The 26,708-nt window shown below is 39.5% G+C and overlaps 2 protein-coding genes across 10 annotated transcripts in view; one reads left to right on the top strand and one right to left on the bottom strand.

The window, feature by feature from the left end:
• Positions 1-939: 939 nt before the first annotated feature.
• Positions 940-3,119, bottom strand: atp5mj (ATP synthase membrane subunit j). Its single transcript, XM_075458847.1, has 4 exons — positions 3,008-3,119; positions 2,034-2,157; positions 1,679-1,699; positions 940-1,039 (listed from the first exon to the last, which is right to left on the bottom strand). Exons 2-4 carry the CDS (start codon positions 2,155-2,157, stop codon positions 1,026-1,028), a joined length of 159 nt encoding a protein of 52 aa, XP_075314962.1. The 5' UTR covers positions 3,008-3,119; the 3' UTR covers positions 940-1,025.
• Positions 3,120-4,545: 1,426 nt separating this feature from the next.
• Positions 4,546-26,708, top strand: part of syne2a (spectrin repeat containing, nuclear envelope 2a) — a 78,364-nt gene continuing 56,201 nt past the window's right edge. For 4 of the 9 annotated variants that reach the window (XM_075459578.1, XM_075459582.1, XM_075459580.1 and 1 more), the window contains exons 1-35: positions 4,980-5,137; positions 7,099-7,160; positions 9,087-9,182; positions 9,317-9,394; positions 10,191-10,283; positions 10,484-10,680; positions 11,123-11,322; positions 11,459-11,559; positions 12,050-12,139; positions 12,365-12,478; positions 12,580-12,717; positions 13,084-13,248; positions 13,426-13,538; positions 13,640-13,808; positions 14,621-14,717; positions 14,826-15,031; positions 15,121-15,264; positions 15,405-15,542; positions 15,706-15,807; positions 16,003-16,167; positions 16,311-16,469; positions 16,566-17,315; positions 17,585-17,719; positions 18,057-18,212; positions 18,329-18,495; positions 18,942-19,272; positions 20,603-20,718; positions 22,132-22,282; positions 22,373-23,277; positions 23,531-23,689; positions 23,806-23,956; positions 24,103-24,261; positions 24,582-24,749; positions 25,395-25,496; positions 26,024-26,227. In XM_075459578.1, coding sequence (XP_075315693.1) covers positions 5,062-5,137; positions 7,099-7,160; positions 9,087-9,182; positions 9,317-9,394; positions 10,191-10,283; positions 10,484-10,680; positions 11,123-11,322; positions 11,459-11,559; positions 12,050-12,139; positions 12,365-12,478; positions 12,580-12,717; positions 13,084-13,248; positions 13,426-13,538; positions 13,640-13,808; positions 14,621-14,717; positions 14,826-15,031; positions 15,121-15,264; positions 15,405-15,542; positions 15,706-15,807; positions 16,003-16,167; positions 16,311-16,469; positions 16,566-17,315; positions 17,585-17,719; positions 18,057-18,212; positions 18,329-18,495; positions 18,942-19,272; positions 20,603-20,718; positions 22,132-22,282; positions 22,373-23,277; positions 23,531-23,689; positions 23,806-23,956; positions 24,103-24,261; positions 24,582-24,749; positions 25,395-25,496; positions 26,024-26,227 — 6,357 coding nt within the window. In that variant the 5' untranslated portion in view covers positions 4,980-5,061. Of the gene's footprint in view, positions 4,727-4,979; positions 5,138-7,098; positions 7,161-9,086; positions 9,183-9,316; positions 9,395-10,190; positions 10,284-10,483; positions 10,681-11,122; positions 11,323-11,458; positions 11,560-12,049; positions 12,140-12,364; positions 12,479-12,579; positions 12,718-13,083; positions 13,249-13,425; positions 13,539-13,639; positions 13,809-14,620; positions 14,718-14,825; positions 15,032-15,120; positions 15,265-15,404; positions 15,543-15,705; positions 15,808-16,002; positions 16,168-16,310; positions 16,470-16,565; positions 17,316-17,584; positions 17,720-18,056; positions 18,213-18,328; positions 18,496-18,941; positions 19,273-20,602; positions 20,719-22,131; positions 22,283-22,372; positions 23,278-23,530; positions 23,690-23,805; positions 23,957-24,102; positions 24,262-24,581; positions 24,750-25,394; positions 25,497-26,023; positions 26,228-26,708 lie in introns of those variants that run through there. The other 5 variants (XM_075459579.1, XM_075459581.1, XM_075459586.1 and 2 more) reach the window with 5 other exon arrangements.

Genomic DNA, 26,708 nt, shown 5'->3' on the forward strand with positions numbered 1-26,708 from the left:
CCAGTCACAAAAGCTTGTTTCACTGTTATTTTTAGTTTAATTACCGCCTGGTAGCTTGACTACAAATATCGGAACAAGACACTTAAATTACTGTACCATCTCCTATACATCAGTAATTCCGGAGTTTAAAAAGCATCTACACCTTTATGTTTGTCTCATCATAAGCACATGCAGACAGCTCAGCACTGAATCGGTGGCCCTGGGCAGGACTCTGCTCAGCTTTCAGTTCACTGAACCAAACTGTACACAGAAAGCCACTTATTTGCTATTGATTTTTGCCAACAAAGCAGTTGTGATGCTAGGGTTCATTGTGGCATGATGCAGAGTGAGCACTTCAGCAGTTATATAACGGAGTAAACGGCTCAATCCATCATTGTAGATCAAAGCAGCAAACGGCATCAGCATCCTTAAAAATAAATGGGGCAAATGTGCACTTGCAGTCCATCCACATCATCAAGCTGCCTCGACCCCTCAAAAGTTTTCCTGGCTTCTCCGAATGACTAACCACACCAACACCCACGCAGCTGTGCTGTGGCTTGTTGCCTGTTCAATTAGTTAAAATGCAACCCCAAACTGTGATTCATTGGCTATAAATACCTCACTCATTCCCCAGACAGACCAAACACTAAAACATCAGGACAGATTCTGCTCAAAATGAGTAACTACATTTTATTTTTCCATGGACACTTTCTAGCCTCCCCTACCTTTGTATTTAAGGCCAATTTGGGACATCATGACTGATAACTGTCGATCAAAAGCGGTTTATCAGCCTGAAGGTGTATGACAGAAAAAAAGGAGCAGTAAATCTTTGTTAAGAGAAGGGCCTAGCTGAAGTTTATCCCCAAATTCTTTTGTTTAGCTTTTCTGTGCAGTCAAATCTCCTGTGGTATTACTTTATAGCAACTGTAATACAAAAATGAATCAATGAAATGACCAAAGTTAAGGACAATTGTTTTATTTGATCCATATTAACAAAAATGGGGCATATCACAGCAGGTGAAACGTTGGTCAGCATGGTGGGAAACTCAGTGTGCAGGCTCTGCAAAAAGAGAGGTTAAATAAGATGATTGATGCATACAAGAGAAGAGAAAACACTAATACGTTAATAATAAATGACTGTGCATGTGACCCGTCAGTGACATCTAGAGGTAAACAGATGTGACTGTAAAATCTGGCCTCTTTGCTTCTTCTGTCACATTTTATCTGGTCTCTTGTGAAGTGATGGTTATACAAACGTGTATCAGTGAAAAAGAAAACGGTCTAATAAAACCCACAAGTGTCTATGAAGGTAGTTCAGCAAATAAATGTAAAACACAGTTTTTAAGGTGTCAGGTTTTTTTTCTTTGTTTAACAAATCAAACTAAAGGAACCAATCCAGTAAACCTACTACAAAAGCAGGGCTAATTTGATTATTATCTGATTCTAAAATACTAAATGAGAAGAGTTTTGACTTACATCTGGGCTAATCTAGAAAATATGTGGATTGCTTTTCATGGAAAGTAAATTTAAAGAAAACAAAACATGTATTTATTCATGAATCAGCCCTTTTTGGCTGAAAACGTTGCCAGCAATGATCAATGCATGTAGAGAGCAGAGGTCTTTCAGAGTAGTGTTCAAAATGTTGTGATCAACACACATGTAATCATAAGGTATGATTAAAACATGTTAGACAACTTACTGTCCTTCACAGCCTTCTTGCCTACAATAGAAAGAAAATAAAAGACAGTTACTTTCCACAATACAAAAAAACCCCAAAAACATTGTACATGTTCATTGAATAAGCATTTATTTGGCACTTGTAAAGTTAACATACAGAAGATTGAACAGAAACTAAGGACACTTGTCTTTGTGCCAATATTTATAGGTAAAATTGGCAAATTATCAAAACACTGGAAAAGTGGAAAGACCAGTTACATAAAGTACAATAAAAGCTTACAAACTTCCATCACATTTGTATACCATGTTCCATAAAACGAGGTTACAACCCAGTTAGTTCATATTACAGAGCACAAATCGATTAAATTTCAACTGACCCCCATAGGAAACCTTGTAGTACAGGCCTGCCATGATGCCAACTCCAACCCATATCTCATGGTATGCCTTGGAGTAGTAAGGGCTCACTACGCTCCACCAGTTTGCAAACAGGCGCCCGGCCATCTGCGAGTGAAAACCACAGCACTGTCTCAGAACAAAGGTCTTACATTCAGTTAGCAGATACAAAAGCCTTCAACAGGTCTCTCATAAAGTTTTGGCAAGGAGCCGTGGTGCCATGCAGTCTAAAAATGTAATTAAATTTGACAAAGTTATTCATGTATGGCTCCCTCCGAACTTCAGGTTTTTATATCACTTGGGAGTTCATATTTGTAGTTTAACGCATTTAATACGTCAGGCAGCTGTTATTTTTGACTGAAGCTGCACTTTAGACCAAGTTAACATAAACTAACTTGCAAGACTAGCAGCCGTGCCTTGACCCTCAGCTGTTTCAGGTTTATCTAATTACTTTGACCTATTAAGATGTCGAGACAAGATGCTGAGTTGCATTACTGCTTTCCGACTTCCAGTGACGGTGGCACAGACGCTGTTAGTTCACCAGCTTCTCCAGTCGATTGGTTGTCCTGAAAATAACAATTCGCTGCAGATAATGCTAATGCTAGCATTCAACCTCTACTCTAGCTAACCTTCATTCAATTGAGCGTTAGCATTGAAATTAAGCAAGACTGTCATCAAAGACAAGACATATTTACAGGGAGATATATAAAAGCATTTTAAATGTTGTATAATTTTGATTTAAAGCGAAGTACCTCAATTAATGAATTAGAACAAGTGTCTTCACTGCTCAAGAGCAGCTAACTAGCATTAGCAAAACGCTAACTGATTACTTAGTCAATAGAACATATAAGCACGGTAAGAAACGATTTCCTCGTTTCAAATCAGCGTCTTGATGTGACGAGTGTTGTTTGGTTATAACCAAAGTCACTGCAAATATAACTGTAAACCTCAAACTTACATTTCAGTTTGCCACGCTGTAGTTGGAAGGTCAAGGAAGCTACTGCTGCTCTTCCAAAACGTCAAAGTCGTGGGAGGGGGAAGCTTCTTCTTCTACACACTGTGTAGTACTGCAGTTGGCGTGCGGACCATAGCGCCATCTAATGGAAGTACATGACATTGAACTTGATAACAGTCAAGCTCCACTTTGTGGACATTTGCTAAACACTGCCACCTGTCGTTTTCAGTTTTTTAGACAACTGTTGGGGGTCGATAGTAGTTCTTTTACATGATCAGCATTTTAATATTCACTAGTGAAAAAAATTATTGAAAATGTATCAAATACAGTCAATTGTTTTAATGATATGTGATGATCTAACAGATTGACTGGATTGAATGTAACTAATCTTTGTTCTATGTCTCAGAATTGAATCCATTTTAATTTTATTTAGATGATAAGAACGTGCAATGTGATGGACATTTATATGATTATAGATATTTTTTGCATAGGTGTCTGCTAAGCAGGTCCAGGCTGGGTTGAATTTTGGATTGATGAGCCAGTGAGGAGTTACAAGCCAATAACTGTCCATTTAAAGTTCTGTTTTTATCTCATTGGCTCCTGTGTTTAACAAACTAATGGTTGACCACTAAAAATGTTTCTTTTACTCTAGTGGCACATTTGAGCTGTTGAGGATGATTGTCATTGTTCAAATTTTCAAACACTGACCTTTCATTAAATAATGTGTACTCTGTATAGTAAGTTATGTGGACATGCACTAGAGTAAGTGAATTTCTACAGCTTTTAAGTTGGGAGGAACAAATTAACAACCTTACTGCCTGACCTAGAGTTATCTACAGTATCTGGTTCTACCACTGCCATAACAGAGGTGGGAATCTGTGGTGTGGGTGCAGCTGCTACATGGCACATAGGCTGGCCACCAGCTCTGTCTGCTCACCATAGTGAAGGAATAAATAAAACCCTGGCACTGCTGTCAAGGGTAAAAACAGCATTGTGTAACATGCTGTGCTGTTGATGCACCCTCTTTCTCCTTGGGTCAAACAAAAGAAGAATATTGATAATAAGACCTTTTAGCTTCTGATAAATCCTGTGACAAGGGAATCCTTGCTCACAATGATCACTTAAACTTCACCGTTGCTCAATTTGAAACTGATTTAGAAATAAGAATTTCTATTTAGAGAAAGCAGAATATATATTATCATTAAGTAATGTAGTTTTGAGAGACTTGGAGATGACCTTTCAAATACTGAAACTGTTTCACTTTAATGCATCAAACTGAAAGTCTCTCCAAGTTTCCCTTTTCCCAACTGTTCCGTATTATCAACATTGCTGGGGGAAACTCCCCAACACACACTCAAGAAGAGACCTATTTCCTGAAAGAAAAGTCAGTGATTTCCCAGTATGTGATTACTTTTTTAGCCAAGGGAATTAAGTTTGTGTGAGAGCCGTCACCGGTGATTTGAAGCTGAAGTCGGTGAGGGCGGGACTTTCCACTCTTTTCTGTCCTCATGCTCTGATAGGCAAGAGGCACCTTTTTTCATTCATGAGCACATCAAGGCCACGTCCTATTTGGAGGCACTCAACACTGCGAATCAAAGCGGACTCGTGCCAGTTTCAAAGAACTTAGTAGCTGATTTACAGCACGCTGTTCACACTCGAATGGGTTCTTCATTGTAACATGCCCAACAGAAGCTGTCTGCAGTGACTGCTGCCCTGCTGCAGGTATGTTGAAGATGTGTGACCAGGCCATCTATTTTTGTACATCGACATTGTGGTAGTGTGTTACTGGCTCATTCTATACAGCAGCTATTTCTCCTCTTTGAGCTCTTTATTTGAGTGTTTGCATGTGTCTGCTTGCATCTCTTTGTGCTTGTGGTAACGTGAGGGGGCGTGTGTGAGGATAGGTGTGTTCCTGACATGACTAATCAGGCAGTAGAGGCAACTCACTGTCTTAATGTTTCAGTTTCTTGTGGCAGATTTTCCCCAGAGTGATGGTTAACTAATCTTTATCTCTTGGACCTTCCCAAGATCCGTTTTGTGCTGCAGTTGGAGGCAACATGGCTTCAGGTGGAGCAGAAGAAGACGATGGAGGGATTCCATTGGACATTGACAATGTTCACATGCTCCTTCAAGGTCAGACTATTTCTGTACTTATATAGATGTTGTAACAAATGATGTGCTGTAGTGGAGAGTCACTATGGTGACCAGTCTGGGATCAACTATTCATCAAATGCAAATCATTGTCACAGACAATAGAAAAAGTTGAGTGAAATTATAAAGGATTAGGATCATTTTGAAGAGATTGTGACACATTCAGTTATGCATAAAACACTTGTTTATAGACCACCAGATGCACAGTTGACTCCATTGTTTATTCAGTATATTATATACAATATTTATTTTTTGGTGATCTAATTGGTTGTGGCAATTATGTTCGGACACATTTTTAAATAGGAACTTTACTGTACATCAGGGCATATCTGTCTTAAACAGGTTTGACAATGCAGCAACACAATGATGGTAGCTGTGTGTCAGGATAACACATACAGGATATACATAAGTAGTTCACATGATGATTCAACGTTTTTTGCTTGTAAAATCATACAAAACCGGCTTTTGCCATATGAAAGATTTCCCCAGGCATGTTAGAGGATAACATATATGGCTCTGCTTTGAATAGTAATGTGTCTGATATAGTTTTCCAATAAAAAAGGTTCAGTATGTTTATCCAAGTTGTTGATATGATCTATGCCTCTTTTTTTTTCAATTAAAGATCCAAATCTATAAATGAACAAATAGTCTTCATTCCAAAAGTTGAAATGTGAGCGGTCTAATTTTTCACAGAGAGACCCAAAGACACAAGCTTCAGGTTTCTACATCTGTTTTTGTAAATTGTGTATTGAATTAGGATTATTTGTTTAATTGCTTGTATATCTCTGCCGTTGCCTAATTATCATAATTTGACCTGAGATGGCACATTTGTCTGTTACATTTTTACAATGGAATGAGCAAAGAAAGCTATTAACGAGGTGCCGCCTCTTACTGCTGTTTGGGCTTCACTTGCCAGTTGAAAAGGGTGGAGTAAAATCACAGCTGCCTGTCTTTACAGGATCTTAAACAAACAGCAGAGTCAGCGTGTAGCACAAGAATTTTCGTGTAGCCGCAGCCTAAGATTCATGGCCAATTGTTTGTACACAGAGTGTGAGCCTATCCGAATGCCTCAGACAAAATATGAAGCACACTGAAATATTCCACACTTAACCATTCAGGACTCTCAACAGTCTCACTGTATTCCTGTAACAAAAAAGGTTCTCGTTTTAGCAACAGGTACTTTAGGTGTGGTCTAGTATTTGTACAAAATCTCCTCACTGTCTATGTGTGCACGTTTGTCTGGTAGTTCATTAAAGCTGTCAGTGTGTCTCTATGCATGTAGTGAGTGTGTGTGTGTGTGTGTGTGTGTGTGTGTGTGTGTGTGTGTGCCTCAGTATCTATGTCTGTAACTGTCTTGGAAGCCTTCCCGTCTAGAAGCCAGATCCGGGCCCTTAGCCTTACTTTAGCTTGAAGAGGAAGCCTTACACTCCAGGGTTGCTCAGCTGGAAAGAAGGAAGAAGTTTTATGCTGTTTGAAGTGAATGCAGGCATTAGTCATTATAAATGGGTACATTAACCTTTTGCTATAAAAATGGAGGGTCAAAAAGTTGTCTGTTTTTCTGATGAGGGTGAGTAATAAAAATCTGCATGTGCCTCCAACTTACATCATGTTTCCATTGCAGTTACAGATAAAAACTCAGAGCTATTATGAACTTTGAGCATATAAGGGAATTGAGGAATGTACTGTAATATATTTGGCTGATAGAATTAAATCCAGCTGTAGAAACAAATAATAGCTTACATAAATGGTGAATAGCTTTAGGTTTAAGACTTCACCAATTTCCTACAGCTTGCGAGTTGATTCCTCACAGTGTGCATCAAATGTTGCATCAAATGTTGCATAAATTTAGCATTTTTTATGCATCAGTACTGTGTCTATACTGGAAACGAGGAAGCATGTTCTGTGCCAGTGATTTACAATTAAGTTATCTCTTTCTTTTATAGTGGAGCATGAACAGATTCAGAAGAGGACATTCACCAACTGGATAAATGCTCAGCTAACCAAGGTATGTGAGGATGTCATGCTATGTGACACTTTTATGTGTTTGGGAAAGGAAACAACAAAGTGCAGGCATTCCAATTTGATGTAAAGTAATAATTGGTTATCAAGTTGTACCTCTTTCATGCATTTTAATTTCAGAATTTCTACTGGGTGTAGTATCAAATAAAATATGAATGGAGGCTTTATGAATACCATGTAAAATAAAAAAGAAATTGTATGGAAATTGGAGGGTTTTTTTTAGATCATAATGAAAAATATAACCTAAAAACAACTAAAGAAAAAAGTTTAAACAATGAAGTTTTCAGACCTCTTTTCTGCAGCATCGCCAGTTTTAAGCATAAAAAGAAAACTGTGTTCTTACTGTTTCCTCTGTTTATGTTTATGCATGTTTCATAACAAGCATGATATTTTTATTTTTGGCCTGTAAAAAATCTAAAGCAAGACTAATGAACAGCTATCAGCAGGGCCTTTTTTCCCCTACACATAGTTTATATATTAGCATTGTGTCAAACGTGTAATATTCAGGCAAGAGTGGTAACATGAAACATTTTGGAAAACAAAGGAAGTGCAGATGTGCATGATGTCATGCTGTGGCTCATCTGTGAATTGTATGAGGGGCCCGTAGAGCGCAACATGCTGACTCAGTGCTCGGAGAGCAGTGGAACAGCTCATGTTGGATCTCATCAGAAAGGACCTTGAGCTGCTGACTCTGACCTGAAGTATAAATAGGGTTTCAGTGGAGCAGAACAACACGTAATATGAACCAAGCCAACCCCTCATAACCTCATGTCCCAATGACTACGCTCCAGCGGCAAAATCCCTCGTTTATAACCTGCCATCTGTTGTACCAATCTGAGTCCACTGACAACCCCAACTGGACACACTTTCTTATGTTTCCAGAGGCCAATATTTCCTGTTTTAACTTGAAGAAATTAAGTTCTTTTTGGAAAAATCATGTTTATGTAGTATTTCCCACAAAGCAAATTTCACTTCTCATGAATACTTTTTGCTTCCTGTTGCACTTGAGATTATTCAAGTTCAAAAAGTATTTTTCCATTAATCTGTTACTTCTTTTATCGCTTGACACAAAGAAGCCTCTGACAACTTCCTGTCCTGAGCATTGATTCTAGCATCAAATTTGATCCGGGGCTAAATGCAGGCAAAACACATTTATTAAATACGAAATCATCTTTAGTAAAACAGAGAAGGCTCTGCACAAGCAGGTAGTTCAAAACATGAAGCAGAGAAAGGCAGCAACAGAACAAACTTGGCTTGGAGGATGAGACGCATAACAACAAATAAAGATGAGTCTTTGGCACTGAACAAAGGAAAACTGGTATTATTTATACTGAGGGGGGACTAAGGACTGACCAGACATGTTTGGCAGTCAGTATCTGAAACCTGATGTGAAGCAAATGGCAGGAAGCAAAATGAACTGGACTGAACAAAGTAAAAAAAAAAAGCTACACCATAAAACAGGAAGTCAAGCTAATCTCACAATAAACACAACTAATGTAAACTGCAATATGGAACATGGAAATCTAGATTACGAGGATCAAACTAAAAAAAGAGGCCTGCATGACAAAACCCATGGACCATGAAAGTAAAAGTTATGTATTCAATACTGTTACCAGGCAGCCCATTGATAGAATTTCTATTCTGTTCTGCTGATTAATTTAAAAGGAAATGGACTTAAATTCTTGTGCATTCTATTCTAAAGCTGCAATGTAAACAATATGTTGTGCATGTAGCTTTCATAGATTTCTAAGAGACTAGCTGTCGTAAATACTGTAATTTAACAGGCTGTATTGGGTCAGACCTAATGTACGTTTCTACCGACAGACCTAACCAATGTAATCAATGAGGGATTTAAAATTGCACATGGAGTCACTGGACTGAAATCAATAATCTAATTTGTGGATTGTTTCAGAAATGCCCTCCTTCATTTGTGTCGGACTTGTTTTCGGACTTCAGAGACGGATCGCATCTACTCGACCTGTTGGAGGTGATGAGCGGTCAGTCAATGGTGAGTTACTCAATTTACATCACTGAGTCAATTCCAAATTCCTCCTAGATACCTGTTATTATGAATCATTACTCAAGCGCTGTGAAGATTAAAAAAACAAATGTTCCGAACTGTGCATTATTAACTCTTCATAGAAAAGACAAAGAGGTCGTGGGGTTTTCCAGCAGAGGGCCAACATCGAGACCGCTCTGAACTTTCTCAAGAAAAAATCTGTAAGTTTACACACAAAAACACACAGGCAGTGCCGAGTGGGCAAAGCAGCTCCGAATCACGCATTATATATGTGGGTGTGGTTATAACACATGTATAAAAGTGGTTTCAGTGTTTGCATGTCCCCGAGGTTAAATGTTGCCATGGATGCTAAACCAAAGTTTTTGTCTAAACATGAAGAAATTGCTGATTCATAATGTTTTGCAGCTTCACTGTTAGTTTCAGTTGGCAAAAATGTTAAACAGTCTTGTGACGTAAAATCCATCAGGCAACTCTTTGACATTTGTTTGGAAGACTGTGTGTGCCAGTTTTGGTAAGGATTAGGTGAAAAAAGACCCTTTTTGATCAAAGATGCATCTGGTCTCAGCCATGGAACCTCCAAAATGCATATTTACTCATTGGCAAATGGCTCCTTGGCTGTTTCACTGTTTATCTTCCTTGTTTGTGATGGATAAATGCTTTCAAATATATGTAAAGATTTGATCGCTTTTGTTAACCTTGTTCTAGGGATTATGTCATCAAACATGACATAATCCCTAGAACAACTGGACAATTATTTTTTAGCCTTTAAAAAATGTTTTAAGCTATGTCTATTAAATTTGATGTGGTAGACATTCTCATTACAGGTTACTTTGATCTTGGATTCATCCAAAAAATCCAACAATATCTTATTTTACCATTAGTAAGATTTCAGCAGAAGAAAGAGGAAGATTAAAAAAGAAGAAGGTAGTTTTGTGGTCCCACAAAACATGTTGACCTGTTGCATGTCTAATCATTTTCTCATGGTTGTTGCTGTAGATCAAATTGGTGAACATAAACATCCCAGACATCATAGATGGGCGGCCGTCCATCATCCTTGGTCTTATATGGACCATAATTCTCCACTGTCATGTGAGTACAACACTGTACTGATGCCATCACACATAAACCTTCTATGTTTACTGCTATTGTGCTAAAGCAACTGTTGGAGAAACAAAAAAAGAAGACGGCATGTTTAAATATATTATAATTGCTCAAAAATGCTAGTTTTTGTCAGTTTTCATGCTCATATAGGGGTAATTTTATGTTCATTATATCTCTATATGTTTTAGATTGAGGAGCTGGCCAGCGCTCTCTCCTTCAGCTCTCGTCATTCCTCCCTCGACTCTTTGTCCAGTCTGGACTCCTGGTCCAGCAGCCCTGTCCCAGCTAGTCCCGTTCCTGCAGGTCGGACATCCCCTCTTCACAGACGCTTCCGCATTTCTGCCAAGAAGGCCCTGCTCATGTGGGTCAGGGACCAATGCCAAAAGTGGGTGTTTTACACATGCTTGTACTTTCATTTTTGAAACAAAGGGATGCCACACCTTTTTTTTTCACTATTTATTTTCAAGGGAGATGGTGTAAAGCTTTCTCTAACACATGTAAGGAAAATGTATCTTATTTTTAATAGAATAATGCTGGGTTACAACAAAAATTGACCAAATACCTTTTTTCTTGTGGCTTTTCAATATTCAAACACATTTGCAACAAACGGACACTCTTCGGTACACTCATAGCTTGTGCTTTGCAATGGACTGGATAGCTGTCTATTATGACTTTCAGTCTGTTATCAAATACAGGCTTGGATATGCCCCAACTTTTTCTACATTTGAGCAGTTTTGTCGTTTTTTTTCCCCACATGTATTCTACTGTAATTATTATACATGTGCAAGTTTTCGCATTTGCTTTTCATTGTGTGTTTCTCTGTCCAGGGTTCATTGCTGTGTCAGTGTGAAGGACTTTAAGTCCAGCTGGAGAAGTGGAGAAGCCTTTTTGGCCATCTTGTGTTCTCTCAGACCACAGCTGGTTGATCTCTCACTGGTTCAGTCCAGAAGCAACCGGGAGAACCTGGAGGAAGCTTTTCATCTGGCTGAACGGGAGCTCCACATCCCCCGTTTGCTGGAGCCCCAAGGTGAGGCTGAGGCTGATGAAATGTCCAATGTTTTTACAGTAGCATGTTTTTTTTATATATACATTGTAGAACAACAACATTCTAATAATAGAAACAACATCTCCTTGTTTTGTTTTGTTTTGTTTTTCCCCTTCAGACGTTGATGTTAAAAATCCAGATGAAAAGTCCATTATGACTTATGTGGCCCAGTTCCTGCAGTACTCCAATGACATGCCAGCACCTGATGATCACCTTCAGGTTAGAGACTAAATTAGCAGTTTTAATGTCAGTGTCACATTCACTTGAACCAATCAGGCTTAATGATGTTTCAATGGATTTTTTTCATGGGCAGATTTTTAAAAGCAGATTTCTCTAGTTTAGTGGCCTTCATTTTGATCTATTCTTTCCCTGCAAAAAGTTTGTGAATGTGTAAGCATATTATTACATTTACTCCACAGATTAATCAGTTTACACTTAATCAGTATCAAATTTCATGCAGATTTTTGTCTATTTGTTTAAAGAAAGTCTAGAAGGGAAACCTTTTGGTTTATTTCTACACAAATCTATGGTTTTGTCTGACCTTGCAGCGTCATTTCAGTTTAATTTAAGTAATTTATACTCGTTCAGAACTTGCAGCTTCCTTCTTAAACTTCTGAAATCTCCACCATTAAAGCTGGGGTTGTCAACCACCTTTCCTTTCTTCTTCCTCTGACTTTGGTTTTCATACTCTGAACTGGTGGTGGTGTAGCTGTTTCCTCTTGTCCAGCCATCCATTTTCCTACCTGAGAATTTGCCTGCTCAATTCACTCCAGCAATTGCTGTTTCACCATTACACCAGGTACACACTCTTCTGCCTTATGTCATTCTGTTCCACAGTGATTTCAATTCATTGTTTGCATTTTAAATGCAAAACAATGCATCTGGGTGGGAATGATGTTTATTAGATACATAAACCCTGTCTAACATCATTATTGTAGGGTTGAGACATAGTTGAGGAGCTCCAGCTCTGTTATTCACCTCATTCTAACACTGATGAATGACATCTTTGAAATGAACATTTTAGGTTTCTCAGAGTGAGCGAGCACAAGAAGTGACGTGCTGGCTGCAGCAGGCCTATCAGGAACTGTCAGAAGCATGGACAGCCTCAGAGACATCAAGTTATGCAGAAAAATATCAGGTAAGGAAAAGCAAGGCCTTAAAAAGAAAACATTTGGTCACAAGTGTGCATATCCAGTATTGCTGAGTGACTGTAAGTTATTACTGTGTTTGATGTACCAGGTGTTTCAAGGCCTCGCCGGCTCCTTCACTGAGCAGAGAAGACCAGTGATGACCCTCCTTGCTGCCATAAGACGCTGCCCTGAGCTCAGTCAGGAGCAGCGTAGTGTGAGGACAGCGTGGGATCAACTGGAAGAAGAGGTGAGGACAGAAACTTTTGAGTTTTAATGACTCCTTCCTTACGCCTGCATTGCATCCTGTGCAGCAATTTTCTTTTCTGTGAAGCTGTAGTACTTTATGCACTACACCACCATCAGTGGCTCAAAGGTGCGCTGTGTTTATGAATGTAACTTTTCACTTAACTTTTGAAATTGCCATATTTTAAAAATTAAGAGCTGTTGATTTCTTGGATCAAGCAAAGTTCAAGGTAGCCTAGGAATCTTTACCAAAAATTTACACTAAGGAAATCGATTCAAAGCCTAAAGGCAACGGCAAGGTAAAGGCAACCAAAACTACTTTTTGGGTGGTCAAGGGCTTATACGAGGATGTTTACTTGTCATTCTTCAGCTGCGGAGGTATAAAGCAGACCTGGACCTGAGTCTTCCTCCTCCTCTGGACTCTGTTGTTGCGTGGCTGCAGCGAGCGGAGGCGGCGCTAAAAGAAGAAGGCGGGAGAATGAAAGATCACGCAGATGCTGCCAAAAAAGCAAGAGCGCGACAGGACAACCTGAAGGTTGTTCTAATACTGACACTAAAGAACAATTAGATCCTTCCTGAGTCCAAAAGCAAAAGTGGATAATAAATGAGAGTTGGGCAGACAAAAAATATGAACCATAAGCATAACAAAACCTCATAGTACTCATGACATTAAACTTATTATGTTTTATACTTACTATGCTCTTTTTTCCAGACTTTAATTCAGGAGATGAGCCACTACTGCAAGATTCTTGATGCTTACCGCAATATGGATGAATTCGGGAATGTAGTAGTTCCTAATGAAAAGTTTGATGAGATAAAACATTGGTATGTGGCAATTGCTCAACCTTTCCAATTAAGAATGTTTTTAAACCACTTTAAGCTTGTTTAAAGCATATGAAATCATCCTGTTTTTTCTTTGAAATCAGTTTAACCAACATCCGAGTCACGGCCAAATATGAAGGGATCAAGTTGGAATACCAGGAATCTCGTCACACTGTACTGGACCTCCTGAAACAAATCAGCACTAAGGTCCAGACTTGGAAAGCTCCCTGCAAATCTCAAGAGACCATACGTGTTCTTCTGCAGGACTGGCATGTAAGTCTCTCCAAAAGAGTGAGATAAAAAGTTTTGTTGGACACAAAGTTATGTGAAACACACCTTCTATAAACAAACGCAGATATCAACTAGGTAAAAAAAATGATCAGATCCAAAGAGTCGCCTGATAACTTATATGTTCTGGAAAAATGGAGAAAATAGTGAATGTTTTGTAGGGATGGGTATTGGCAAAGAAGTCACGATTCGATTCGAATCACGATTCACATGCCACGATGCGATTCTATCACGATGCATCACGATACTTGAATTATTGCGATGCATCGCGATGCATTGCGATATTTTCACTGAACATACTTAAAAAAAAAATACAGCCATTACCAATGGCTGACTGGCTGTGTATGATCTGGATAGTGTCTTCAATTGATACATAACTCAAAGCAAATCAATTCATAACTGTATTTATTGAAACAACTTTTGGAGGTATTGCCATTAAAGCAAATATTACTGGACACAAATATTACTATTACTGGACACACTCATCACAAAAAGTGCATAGGATTTATAAAACTTAAAATAACAAAATAGGGATGATCAGTACAGACAAAAAAAGTGCATAGGCTATATACAACTATAAAAAATATATACATATATTGCAAACATCCTTTGCAGCGAAATGCATCAATTGCATGTGTCCTATCATTAAAGGCAAATTTTTTTTTTTTTTTTTTTTTTATAAAATCGATACTTGGCATCCAGAATCGATGCAGTAGATCGCGAAAATTAGAATCACGATTCATCGTCATGACGATTATTTTGCACACCCCTAATGTTTTGTTTGTCTGGCTGTCCAGGAAACTGTTGAGCATCAAGGCGTGCTCCTGATTCTGATGGATGCTCTTCAAAACCTGGAGGAGAGGGCGAATACTTACACCAGTAAAGCTTCTTTAGGTATGAATTGAATAAAAAATGGTACAACCTCCATGAAGGCAAGGTTTCTGTTTGTCATGAGCTCTGCAGATAATGATTGAAGCTTCATTTTCACACTTTACTCCAAAGGGGAAAATTCCCAGCGTGTAACTCGTCAGGTGAGGGAAGCAGAGAGTGAAGCTGAGCTGGTCACACAGGCTGTGGCAACAGCTCGAGGGATGATGGAGAGAGCGGAGTCTGCGTGGGAGACGTACAACAAGTGCCTCACTTCTCTTCAGGCATGGCTGCCACAGAGGATCCCTTTACAAGCCCAATGTCCTGCTGTGGATATACAGGTAATCTTAGCGTCTTTGTGCTCAGTGCTGTCAGTGAATTCTTTGAAAAATAAGATTTAGATGAACTTCTCTCTATCCGAATGCTGTAGGATATGAGCGACTGTCATGCTCAGTTAAATGAGGTGGGGAACTTTCTTATCGAAGTGACAGAAACTGCAACCAGCCTCATTCTGGCAGAGCAGCTCAGTAAAGTCAACATGCAGTGGGCCGACTGCATGAAGAAGACGGTGTTTGTGAGTATGCATGCTCTCACTGATTTTTACTTTTATCTTATTCAAGATTTTTTATTCAAGTCATGTACGAATGTTTTACAGATTAAAGGAAAAACATGTAATATTGACTGATTTATAGTCATGAAGGATTTCTGTCCTAGGAAGTACCATTAGAGCCCAGTGTTGGTGCTTCGTGTCTTCAAATGGTGCATTCACTTACCCAGGAGACCAGTTTGCTCATGAGACAGCCACTGGAGGTGGCTTCAGTCCCACTGAAGGCTAACAGACAGAAACTACAGGTGTGGAAAATTTTAAATGGTTGAGCTGGTGGAAAGAGCTCAGCAGCAAAAGAGAAAAAAAAGTTGGATTCTTTTTTTAAATTCTTTTTCTTTCTTTTTTTTTTAAAGCTGCATCTGTGCAGCTTTGTTTTTTATACCTCTCTTTTATATCTCTCTTTCTCAGTCACTGAAGAAAAAGATGGAAGAGATGGACATGTCATCTCTCATCCCTTCTCCAGACTTTCAAACTAGCCACAAAGAAAAGCTGCAGCACACTCTCGTGCAGGTACTTGCTGCGATGGAGGAATAATTCCTTTCTCTATTATTTATTTATTTATTTTTTTATCAAATTGGTTTCCATCCAGTTAAAGAGGATTAAATAAATGCCATTATAAATCCAGTATGGTTTAGTTATTGTCCTGTGTTGTTATTTGGTAAACAAAGGGATGGGTTCGGTCTGGGTTTTGTATCTGTATGGCAGATTGCTGAAGCAGAGCGGACTTGTGGGGAGCTGCAGCGAGCAGCATCCATGCTGGAAGGACGTCTAGCTGAGCTGGATCATTGGAACACAGATGCCCTTGACTTTTGCGACCAATTGCGGGAGAAAATCCTCAAAGGACGCTCTGCATCAGAATCTACAACCAAAGTCAGGAAAGCTTAAACTCTGTCCTTCTTCTAATAAGGCCTTTATTTGCACTTTGGGACAAAAATAGTGCTTTTAGTTGTAAAATTATGTTGTTTAAGTCCTTAAAATCAAAGATTAAGAGCTGATTTCTTGCAACTTCATAGGTGCTGATCTCTCGAGGTTTGGAGATAGTGCAGCGTGTGGTAACGGAGGGCCAGGATCTGCAGAAACTTGTTGCAGGAATACAGAAAACTTCTCCTCTGAAGCACCTCACTACCTCTTGCATGAAGAACAGAATCTCAGCAGCGGTCTCTCACAGCCAGGTTAGTTCAGATCTATTCATAACCTTTCTTTTGTTGGTTAGCTACTCAGATTTATGCTATTTGTAATTCTTTTTTTAATTTATTTTTTTTATGTAGGACATTCTCAGAAAGTTTAGCTCTCTTGGGTTCAAGCAGGAAGTTGGTGAGATTCCTGAAACAGTTTTTCAGACACAAAAACAGCCAGAGCGAGGATCATATGTCGTTGCAACAACCAAACATGTAGATCAGATTGGGAATGTTGTGCTGCAAAATCAGGACCCAAATCCGATTCCAGCTCACATGTCTCCTCGAAGGACAAGAGGTTTCCAAGGTTCTAAAAGCCAGCACATCAACACAGAGGATGAAGAAGGCATTGTTTTACCCCGTGTGGTGATAAAAATGGTCTCTCAGCCTTTGAGGGAACCAGTTCATCATATTCAACCATTTGCTCCAACTGCAAAAGAAGCTAAGTCTGAGCTTTCAGTTCAGCTGCAGACAATTTCTAAATCCCAACCTCATGCCTCAAGTTTCAGTCAGAAAGATCAACCTGCCATGACCTCGACTGCTGTTGGTCCGAAGTGTCCAGAAAGTCCAGTTCTCTCTACACCTGCAGCAAGTTCATCAGCTTCACTCAGAACTCAGAATATCAAGCACAAATCCAGAACAGTTGTGCAACCAAACACTCCACAGAGTCCAACGCCTCCACAGCCACCAGTTATGATCAGCAGTGAAGTTCATTCCAAAGCCCAGTCAATGGCGAGGAGCAGGCTGGAGAAGGCCAGGCTTCGTCTGCAGGGACGCATCCAGCAAGCAATAAAGTTATTTAGCGGCAAAGAGTTTTCGGAGTCACAAGCCAAGAAGAAACAGGTACACGTTCAAACTTTTAGTAAAGAGACGAAGAAGTACTTCATTAAGCCTAACACAATGTTTGTAAAGAGTTTAAAGCTTGTTGTTGATACTTGTTGCTTAAATTGAGTGTCTAAAATTCCAGGTTGCAACATCCAGACCCTAAAACATTGTCCTGAAATTTAATTTCCAGATTAGGACACAGCATTTATAGGTCTGTGGTGTTTTGCTTTATCGTGCTGCCAGATTTGTTTGTGCATATTGGTCCAGCTGTGTGTGTTTTTGTGCAGAAAGCTTTAAAAATTCTGCAGCCTGCCATGCTTGAAGAGTTCCTGGGTGCGGTTGAAGGTTTTGGGGCCTTCTGCTCTGGGCCCCAGCTCCAGGACTTGATGCTCCTCTCTGATTCAGTCACAAAGCAGTGGGAGGTATGATAGGAACAGAAAGCGCTCCATCAAGGATTGATTTATCCTTTAGTAAAATTTGAACCAAACCTAATAATTCAGGAACTAAAGCTACATTCTAATGAATCAAAATGAAGTTTAAAATTAAATTTTCAAATGCCATTGACATTTCCCCCCCAATCTAATCCTACATAACAGAGTGAAATTACATCCCATCACTCAGGCTTTATTCAACTCTTTTACTTATCATTTATTTGAATAATCTTTTCTTTTTGTACTGTCAAGTAGCATAACATACTTCTCATAAACTTAACATAGAAATTTTCCCATAAGTGTCTGCTGTTTGTGTTTTTACACTCAGGATGTACGCAGAGAAATGGCTGCCTTTGTTCGCATCTTGAGATCTAAAATCAGAGAAGGAGAGCATCCATATTCTGTTTTGCAATGTGAAATGTGTACTAACGTTCTCAGTGAAGATACTGACCAGACTGACCTGCATGCTTTGCAGCTGCAACAGGTACTTGCATAAGTTTAGCATGGCCTTCATATCTGACAGTCCATCTTGACAGAAACTATGATGGCAGCAGAAGATCAAAAGTTTTTCAGTTTCTTAGAGGTTTGTCTTCTTTACAGTCCGTCACTGAGGGGGCTGCATCTGTTGAGGAGCATGTTGAATCACTCGGAGAGCTGTGTGAAACCCTGATGCTGAGGAAAACCTCCTTCCTTGAAACACACCAACTAACAGACATAGACGAAGTGCAGGAAACACAAACCAGTGACACAGCGCTGCTGCCCGACAGGTGCGATAATGCCAATTTTCAGAGGGAAGATTCCTCATATGTATTCAAAGCTAAATCAGTACTTGTCATTATTTAAGCTTTAATTTATTGGCAAATCTCCTTGCTTTTGTGAGCAGTTGAATTTCTTGATTTTTCATTATTTATTGAAGCCATTTTTTAGCTTGAAACTGCAAGAAAAATGTCAAAATTGCTATTAAAATGTTAATTTAGTTGACTGAATTGGTCAATAGTAGAATAACAGCCTGTTGCATCACAATGGACCCCCTAATCAATTTGAAATGTAAGTTAAATCTTAAATAAGCTTCATGTACTTGATGAAGACTACATTTTTTTTTTTTTTTTTTACAATTGTCTCTGTAATCCTTGTAGTCTATTAATCTTGATGAGATGCCTTTTGGACTGAGTCACTCTGACTTACTGCCCGTGATGAACATTTCTTATCTCAGCAGGGGACGGCAGCCCGAAGGAAACGTCCCGCTGAGTCCGACCCGCATGCCGGCCGACACACAGCCTGACAACAGTCTCCCACAAAAACAACGCGTGGAGGGCACACAACAACTGTCACCTGTTGTCAAGGTTGTGTCTGTGCAACAAGGTGATATCCTCCAAGTGCAAAGGCAGGATGTCCCAACAGAGAGCAAGAGTCACCTGATACAGAGTAAAGGCTGCGGGTCGGAGCAAAAGCTAAAGTCTTCACTTCGAGCCAAAGAGCAGCTGCTGACAGCTCGTCTGCTGCACGTCGCAGAGAGCAGTACGCAAACACAAACTCATATACAGGTATGAAGATGACATAATATTCTTCAGTTTCCAAAATCTACCATGTAATTTGGTACAATGCTGCAACCAGAAACTTTAAACGCCTTCATTTTAGCCTAAACTCGCATAATATGAAGTAAAAGTAAATTCAAGTAGTTTTAAATTCAAAGGAATTTCAGTGAGTCCACTTCTTTTTGGTTCTAACCCCAATTCAGTATTATTTATTTAGGAAACCATTACATGTTGAACTTTCAGTTTTACTTTCAGGATATTTTATGTTTCAGACTCATCTTAAAATAGATTCAGTTCTTTTCCCATCACCCCAGCCTGAGATTGAGAGCGCTCTGGAAAAAGGTTTCACTCAGACTTGCTCAGCATTTTTCTGTATCCTTCTTTTTTACCCTCATCCTAACAAGTCTTACACTTCCTGCTGCAGAAAAACATCTCCACAGCATGATGCTGCCATCACTATGTTTGACTGTAGGGATTATTTTGATGAGGTGATGACACTTTGTTTGTATTTGTGGGCAGATGATTTAATCTTTGTGTCATCAGATGATATGAATCATCTGAGATATGTTCAGGGTGTCTCTTAGTGAAGAATTTCTTCTGTTTGGCCATGCTACCATAGAGGCCTGATTGGTAGACTGCTGCATCAATGTTTGCTCTGTCATTATGATTATTGGCTTCTTGATTGATTATTTGATGACTTAGTTTGGCTGGACAACCGGATCTATGAATTCTGTTGGTGGTTTGAAACATTTTCCATTTTAAAATGATGGAGGTTGCTATGCTTTTGAGAGCTTCAAGTGCTGCAGAAATGGTATTTTGTTCATCGTGTGCCCTCATGGTCATTTCCATTGAAAAAGAATTGGGCATACGAGGACTTGAATAAAGCTGAGATTTGAAAGTGTCTGAGAATATTCCTTTTGTGCTGTAATTGTGTGTTTTCCTTGAACCCTTTGTTGTCTTGCTTGAAACATGTGTTAGTGCAGCTTTTATTGATATGTAGTAAATATTACTTTGTCTTACCACTCCCACAAAACCAGTAGTATAAACCAAATCATGTGATATCACCTATAGCATAAAGTTGATGTATTAGACTAGGTTCAGGTTGCATGAGGTAATTAAACAAATTAAACTAAACAAATCTTATTTACTTTGTACATTGCCTTTAAAGCAGCTTTCCTGATCGGAAACGGACTCAGCAGTTTTGTTGGCTGTGCCTGACCTGTACGGGGCGCAGCAACAGCAGCATGGCACTAATCCTCTGTAATTGGATAGGCTCTCTGCTCCATCTTTTCCTCTTTTCTTTTCTGAACTGTTACTGTGCCACTCTCCCATCTTCCAGACAGTTGTCAGGAGCAACAGTGTGGAGAGCAAGCAGGAAGCGCAGTGGACCGTCATCTCAGAGCAAACTGCCCGACCACAGTTGGAGCACCAATCTGAACATGATGCACCAGAGAGGTATGTTTTCCATTTAGATTTCACCTGAGATTCCTGCTGTTAAGTATGTAAGATACAGTTGTAGGATCAGTGATGCCAGAGTTTGTGCCATGCTTTAGTCACTTAAAGCCTATGTCTGCACAGTTTTCCAGGATTTTAAACTCCTGTGTGGTCAGTTATACCTTGATTTGTTTGGGTCTAATATTCAGTGTTTTCCCTCAAGGCTGGGTTTAGCATGCATTTCCTGAAACTGCAACCAGTCATGAAGAACTGAGGAAAACTCTTTTACTCTGCTATTTATGCTCCGAGAGTTCTGCTCCAAGTTTCTTAGTGACTCTCCAAATAAGTTCATGTACAGAAGTGCAAAGCTTTTTAAATCCATAGAGCATATATGTTTGTAGTATCTATGCGTAGCTCATTTGTAGCCTCAGTTCCTACTTAGAATTTTAAATTGAAGTTAAAACTACCGAGCAACAGGTACAACAGAACAGATATAATGCACTGTGTGCATGTGTACACATTGAAGGGCTACTGACAGTTTGTACCATGCAATGTTCTGCTGTAGAACTTGGTTCCCTGGCATTTACTGTATGTGGATGTTGATTTTCCACTATCTTTTCACAAACCTAAAATTAGCTGATGTCACATACACCCCTTCGTAACAACAGACAATGCATCCTCCCACAGGACTCCGGTAACCATGTTGTGATGTGTATGTTTACACGATGTTGGGCTGATGTGTCAGAATGTTCCGCATGACTTTACACGCTGATAAGCCTTTGAGATGTGAGTGTGCATCAGAGGATGCAGTTGACGATCACTATCATACAGATATACGTGATTAAGGATTTGTCTTTTTCTGTTTAGTCTATGCCAGTGTTAGTTATAGCCAAGTAACAAACAACTTTGAACATCATTTCAAAATGTGTTCTCTGTGATATTCAGCTTTCCAAATGAAACCATGATGTTAATGTTAGTAGATTCTCATCGAAATACAGTCAGACTGTTTTTCAAAGCATTTCAATTTATGAGTAATTCATATCGGGAGGAGTGGGCACAAAATATGGATAATACTTTGAAACAGTGATGGGAACATTGCATGTCTTTTAGTCCAATACAGCTGTTTTTTTTGCAGGTAAATTCTAATTTATTCTAATTTTATGCAAAATGATCACAATTAATTAATTATTAATTTGAATAACCGCTATCAGGAGATGATGTAGAAATAGTGACAGGCTTACCTATATCCTCGATTAAAACTCAATTATCTTTTAAAGTATGTGTAAATGCTCATTTTGGTCAACCCCTTCATATTATTTACGAAGTTGTTATAAATCTGCATCATTACTTTATTGTAAGACCGCCTAAATTTAGTGCTGTAGGGCACCTACAGTTTCATGAAGAGCTTTGCTTCCTCATTGATGTTTTGGACAGAATGGTGTCTCTGGGGAAAGCAGCTGACCTGATGGAGTCTGCAGATGGTCAGAAGTCACCAGTCACTGAAAAACTGAACCAGATCATCAGAGAGTCTGTGGATATCTCCTCTCTGACACTGGCTGAATCTACAATGTTTTCTGACCTAAAGGTAAAATGCATCTCTGTTTTACAACTATTAGCACATATACCATGAGTGAAACATGCACACATGATCGTTTATCCTTAACGTGTTTTCCAGGAGATGGATGACACATTGCAGGCTGAAATGAGAAAGCTATCAGAGCAAAGCACTCAAGAGAAAAGACGAGGGCCGGAAGCCACAGCCCCATCATACATTTGCCAGGCCCTACACGGCAACGTTCATCATCTGAAGGAACTCAGACAGCAGCTGGAGGAAGTTCAGTCAGCTGCCCAGGCTCTGGATCGCTTCCTGGCCACACTGAGAGACGCCAAGGCTGAGCTCCCAACCCTGCTGGCAAACCAGGACCACAGCAGACAGAAAAACGAGGCATACTTGGAGCAGGAGGCGCATTTTTGGCAGGCAACAATGCAGAGGTTGCAGCCTGCTATGGAACTATCTGATGTTGCTGACAGCAGTTTAAAGGCAGTGGGGATGAGTCTGACCATGGATGGTGCAACTGTGACATGCCGGGACGTGGTAAAAACCGTGTCCAAACATTATTTAGAGAAGGAAAAAGAGGTGGTGGCAACGAGGAGAGAACAGAGGGAGGAAGAGCTGTTTCTTCTGGAGAAGAGTAAAATGCAGAACAATGAGGAGCTGATGCCTAAGATGAAGACTGGGAGCAATTCAGGGCATCAAAGTGGAGCACATGATTGTTCCACTTCAAGTGTCACTGAAGAAAAGTCAGGGTTGGAGACAAAAAGGAAAAGGCAGGACTTCGAAAACAACCCAAATACACAAAGAGAGGAAGAGTTCAGGGCTCAAACGTGTAGATCTGAGGGGGACATCTTAAAACCAAGGGACAAGAGACGAAGAAGAAGCACCCAGATTAAGAAGGAGAGGGAGGAAAAGGAGAGTGTGGACCAGAGGAGAGCTGTCTTGTTGGCAGCACTGAGGGAGACAAAGACAGCAGCTGAGCAGTTGAGGCTGCAGGAGCCCACCCTGCCTGCTCTGCAACAGAGGTACAACACTCAGCTGGGTCCAGAAACACATTTTATTCATTGAAATCTGAGGGAAACACAAGACAGACAAAGTCTCTGTTAATGATCACTAATTCAGTTGATAGTAACATGTAAAACATTTCCCATTTTGCTCATATTCAGTGCCTGTGTTACCATGAAATGATAACTCACAAATGCTGTTTTATCTGAATATCAGTTGCCTCTAGTCCTCCACATTGTCTTTAATTATTTCTGCTTTTTCAATAACCTGCAGGACACGTGCTTTGACAGAGTTGGAAAGTCCTCTCTCTGGTCTCCTTTCTGAGGTGCAGTACCTACGAGGTGCTTCTTCACAGTCAGGAATCCTTCAGGAAAATCAAAGCACAGAGATTGAGGATCTCTGGGAAGAGACTAAAAGAGCTGTAACTGAACGGTGAGGATAAGTCAATGGTTTGTTACTTTCATCTTGGGTGATGAAGTAAGTTTACAGTGGCTATGCTACTTTGCTGAAGTTGGTTTCTGTTTTGTGTTGTTATGAACTGTACACAGGCTGGAGCAGTGTTCGGTCCTGACAGAGATGCTGAAGAGGTTTCAGAGCGTTCGTGGTCAGCTGAGTGGGACACTGCAGAGAGCTGAAAGCATCGTCAGTGAACAAGCCTCCTACATGGGGAAAGATAACCTGCAGAGATTACACACAAGGGTATATAACGTGTTTTACCCTGACGAATGGACAAAAACACATCATAATGATCCCAGTGCTTTCTACTGGAATTGATTTATTTTGTTCAGTTTACCTTAATAAGATTTATTTATGTTCTGTTATTTTGTGTATGTGTGGTTTTCAAGGTCCAGGAAACAAAAGCAGAGCTGAATGGTCTGGGGGACAACATAGAGGAGGTCCGCAGTGTCTGCAGGCACCTTCACACTCGGCTTCGGCAGATACCGGGTTGCACCGCGGTTTCATTTGAAAGTGAAGCAGATGCTCTAATGGATCGCTGGCTGGATGTAAGTTCAGCCACTTTATATACTTTATGCTGTACTTAATTTAATTTTTTTGTTTCTGTGTGTTGCTTTCAAACTTGTTTTCAACATGTTCTTTATGACAATCTGCGGTACGTTCAAGCTGACTTCTTTGTGGTTTGTTTTACAGATTATTTCACTAAGCTTTTCTTCGGCAGTAAATCAAATATATGCGTATCATTAGTGTTTTACCATCTGTTTTGCTGTGCGTGATCATCATGCAACAGATACGGTTAAAGTAAAGCTCCACATTGTAGGTTTAAGTCATTAACTTAAGCATAATTTGATTTCTTTGGTCTTAACAGTTATCAGAGAGAACAGATTGCCACCTTGAAAACCTACATCTTTGCGTGAGTCTGTGGGAAGGAGTCCTTCAGTTGGGGGCAGAAGTGGGCAGCTGGACCGACGGTAAACTAGCAGCGTTTGCTCAGTGTCCATCTTTTCAGACGGAGGATGACATCAAGGCTTTGCAGGTAGAACTAAGTTTAAGTGTATTGAGTTCTTAGTCACCTGTTGTAGCAGGGCCTTAAGTATTGATACACCAAACACACATGGGTCATATAACTGCATCTTCTTGGTAAAAGCTGGAAGCTGGGAGAGGGTATACTGCCTGTGTGTGTGTATTAACTGTGTGTCATGCTACTCTTTATAGGTGTGCTGTGATATTGAACTGTTATTTGTGAAATTCTTGTGTTACTTTATGGAAGGACTACACCATCAGTAACCGTGTGGAAAAGGCATTTTACACACGTTTTCATTTAACTTTGAATAGATGCTCATATTTACCCAAAAATGTCTCACTCGCCATTTTGTAGAAATATTGAATTTTGTTACTGATTTTGGTTAATTTGTTTCACATGCAATGGTAAGTGTGACTTGCACATAATCTTGTTTTGTTTTAAGATATTGCATTACTTTGAGAAAATAAAGCTTGTAGACGTTTTTGCTGGGAACTGGGAGAGAATGTCCTGCTGCCCATGTGTGTGCATTAATTGTGCCCTATGATAGTCTTCATATGATAAATGTGTGGATCCTGAATCCTGGTGTGACGGATATTATTGGGCCTGTGAAAGCAACTACAGTTTGAATGATTTTAGCCTTCCTTTCACCGTCTCCAGAGTAAGATTATGACCCAAGAGGAGAATATCCAGCGTTTCCACCGAAGAGCAACTGAGATTCAGACGCTGCTTCAAAGCTCAGAGTTCCCTCTGGAGCTGCAGGTGAGGCTCTGAGGCTATGAGGTAACCCATGAAGCTCTGGGTTAGTTTTCTGTTCAGGATTTAGGTTTATAATTGTAATGTAGCACAGTACAGTGAGAAGGACATATATGTACATTTAGTCTTCGTTACATTTTCAGATCCAGTTTACCTCAAAGTTTTAGTTGTATAATAATTTCTATGATGACAAAGAAGGTTTAACTGTTTTTTTTTTTTTAACATGGTGTATGTAAATTCATGTTTTGGCACCTTGCAACAAAACAAATCACTGTTTTTTTGTTATTTTTTTTTAAATGCATACAAAGCATTCTGTTGATCAAGTCATTCAAATGATTGAAAATAACTTTTAAAGAACTGAAACGGCTTAAAATTGAACTGAAAAAATTTCACCATTACACTTTTTTTTCTCTTGGATGTTTTTTCTTAAAATCTGGAATTACAAGTAGATATCTTGTATGTTTTTGGGACACATATTTATAGAGTCGTGTTATCTGATCAGAGATTTTCGTTCGACTCGTATTGTTTTCAAGGTGGTGGAGACACAGATGAGGAAGAAGATGGAGCAGCTGAAGGAGCTTGTTTCTGAAGCAGAGGATGTTTTTAAGCAGATGGAGTCCACTAAACAACAAATTACCGGGAGGATGGGAGAGTGTTTCAAGTCTCTCCAGAAGATCCAAGACTCCCTCCTCACTCTGACTGGTCCCGATGTTGCAACGGTTCTTGCAAAACTTAAGGTGAGTTCTTAAATTAGAAATGTTAAATTCGATCTACAGTTAAAACACTTGATTATACATGATAACTTTTAGGTTTTTTAAACTTTTCAAATTGAGTCAGTAACAGCTTCGAAGTGATCAACCATTAAGATTCCTTGTGCTTATCACCAGGCCAAAGGGAGATTTGATAAACTGTCACTATTATCCAAATCGCCTATTAGAAACTGTAAATTACAGAGTAATTAACAGCCTCATAACTAGGTAGCATTGACACTGATGTTACTGAACTTGTAATTAAACTTCTCACCTGCAGGTCTACCAAAGTTGCTGTAAGAAAAATAAAACAACACATGGTTGTAATAGTAACAGACTGCCTCTTCAATCTGAGTGTGCTCGAAAACCTTCTGAAAATGCTTTTGATTGTAGTTGCCATTTTAGAAATATAAAGAAACCAGGTAGAAGGGCAATTATTCACATGGCAACTGATGGCTGCCAAATCTGA

The sequence above is a fragment of the Odontesthes bonariensis genome, chromosome 24 (genome assembly GCF_027942865.1).
Source record: "Odontesthes bonariensis isolate fOdoBon6 chromosome 24, fOdoBon6.hap1, whole genome shotgun sequence".
Classification (NCBI taxonomy): domain Eukaryota; kingdom Metazoa; phylum Chordata; class Actinopteri; order Atheriniformes; family Atherinopsidae; genus Odontesthes; species Odontesthes bonariensis.

What these genes read in the sequence shown, in the direction of transcription:
- atp5mj (XM_075458847.1), bottom strand. Translation starts at nt 2,157, where the DNA reads ATGGCCGGGCGCCTGTTTGCAAACTGGTGGAGCGTAGTGAGCCCTTAC. An exon ending in CTACAAGGTTTCCTATGGGG is followed by an intron (nt 1,700 to 2,033) that starts GTCAGTTGAAAT and finishes TTTCTATTGTAG; the next exon opens with GCAAGAAGGCTGTGAAGGAC.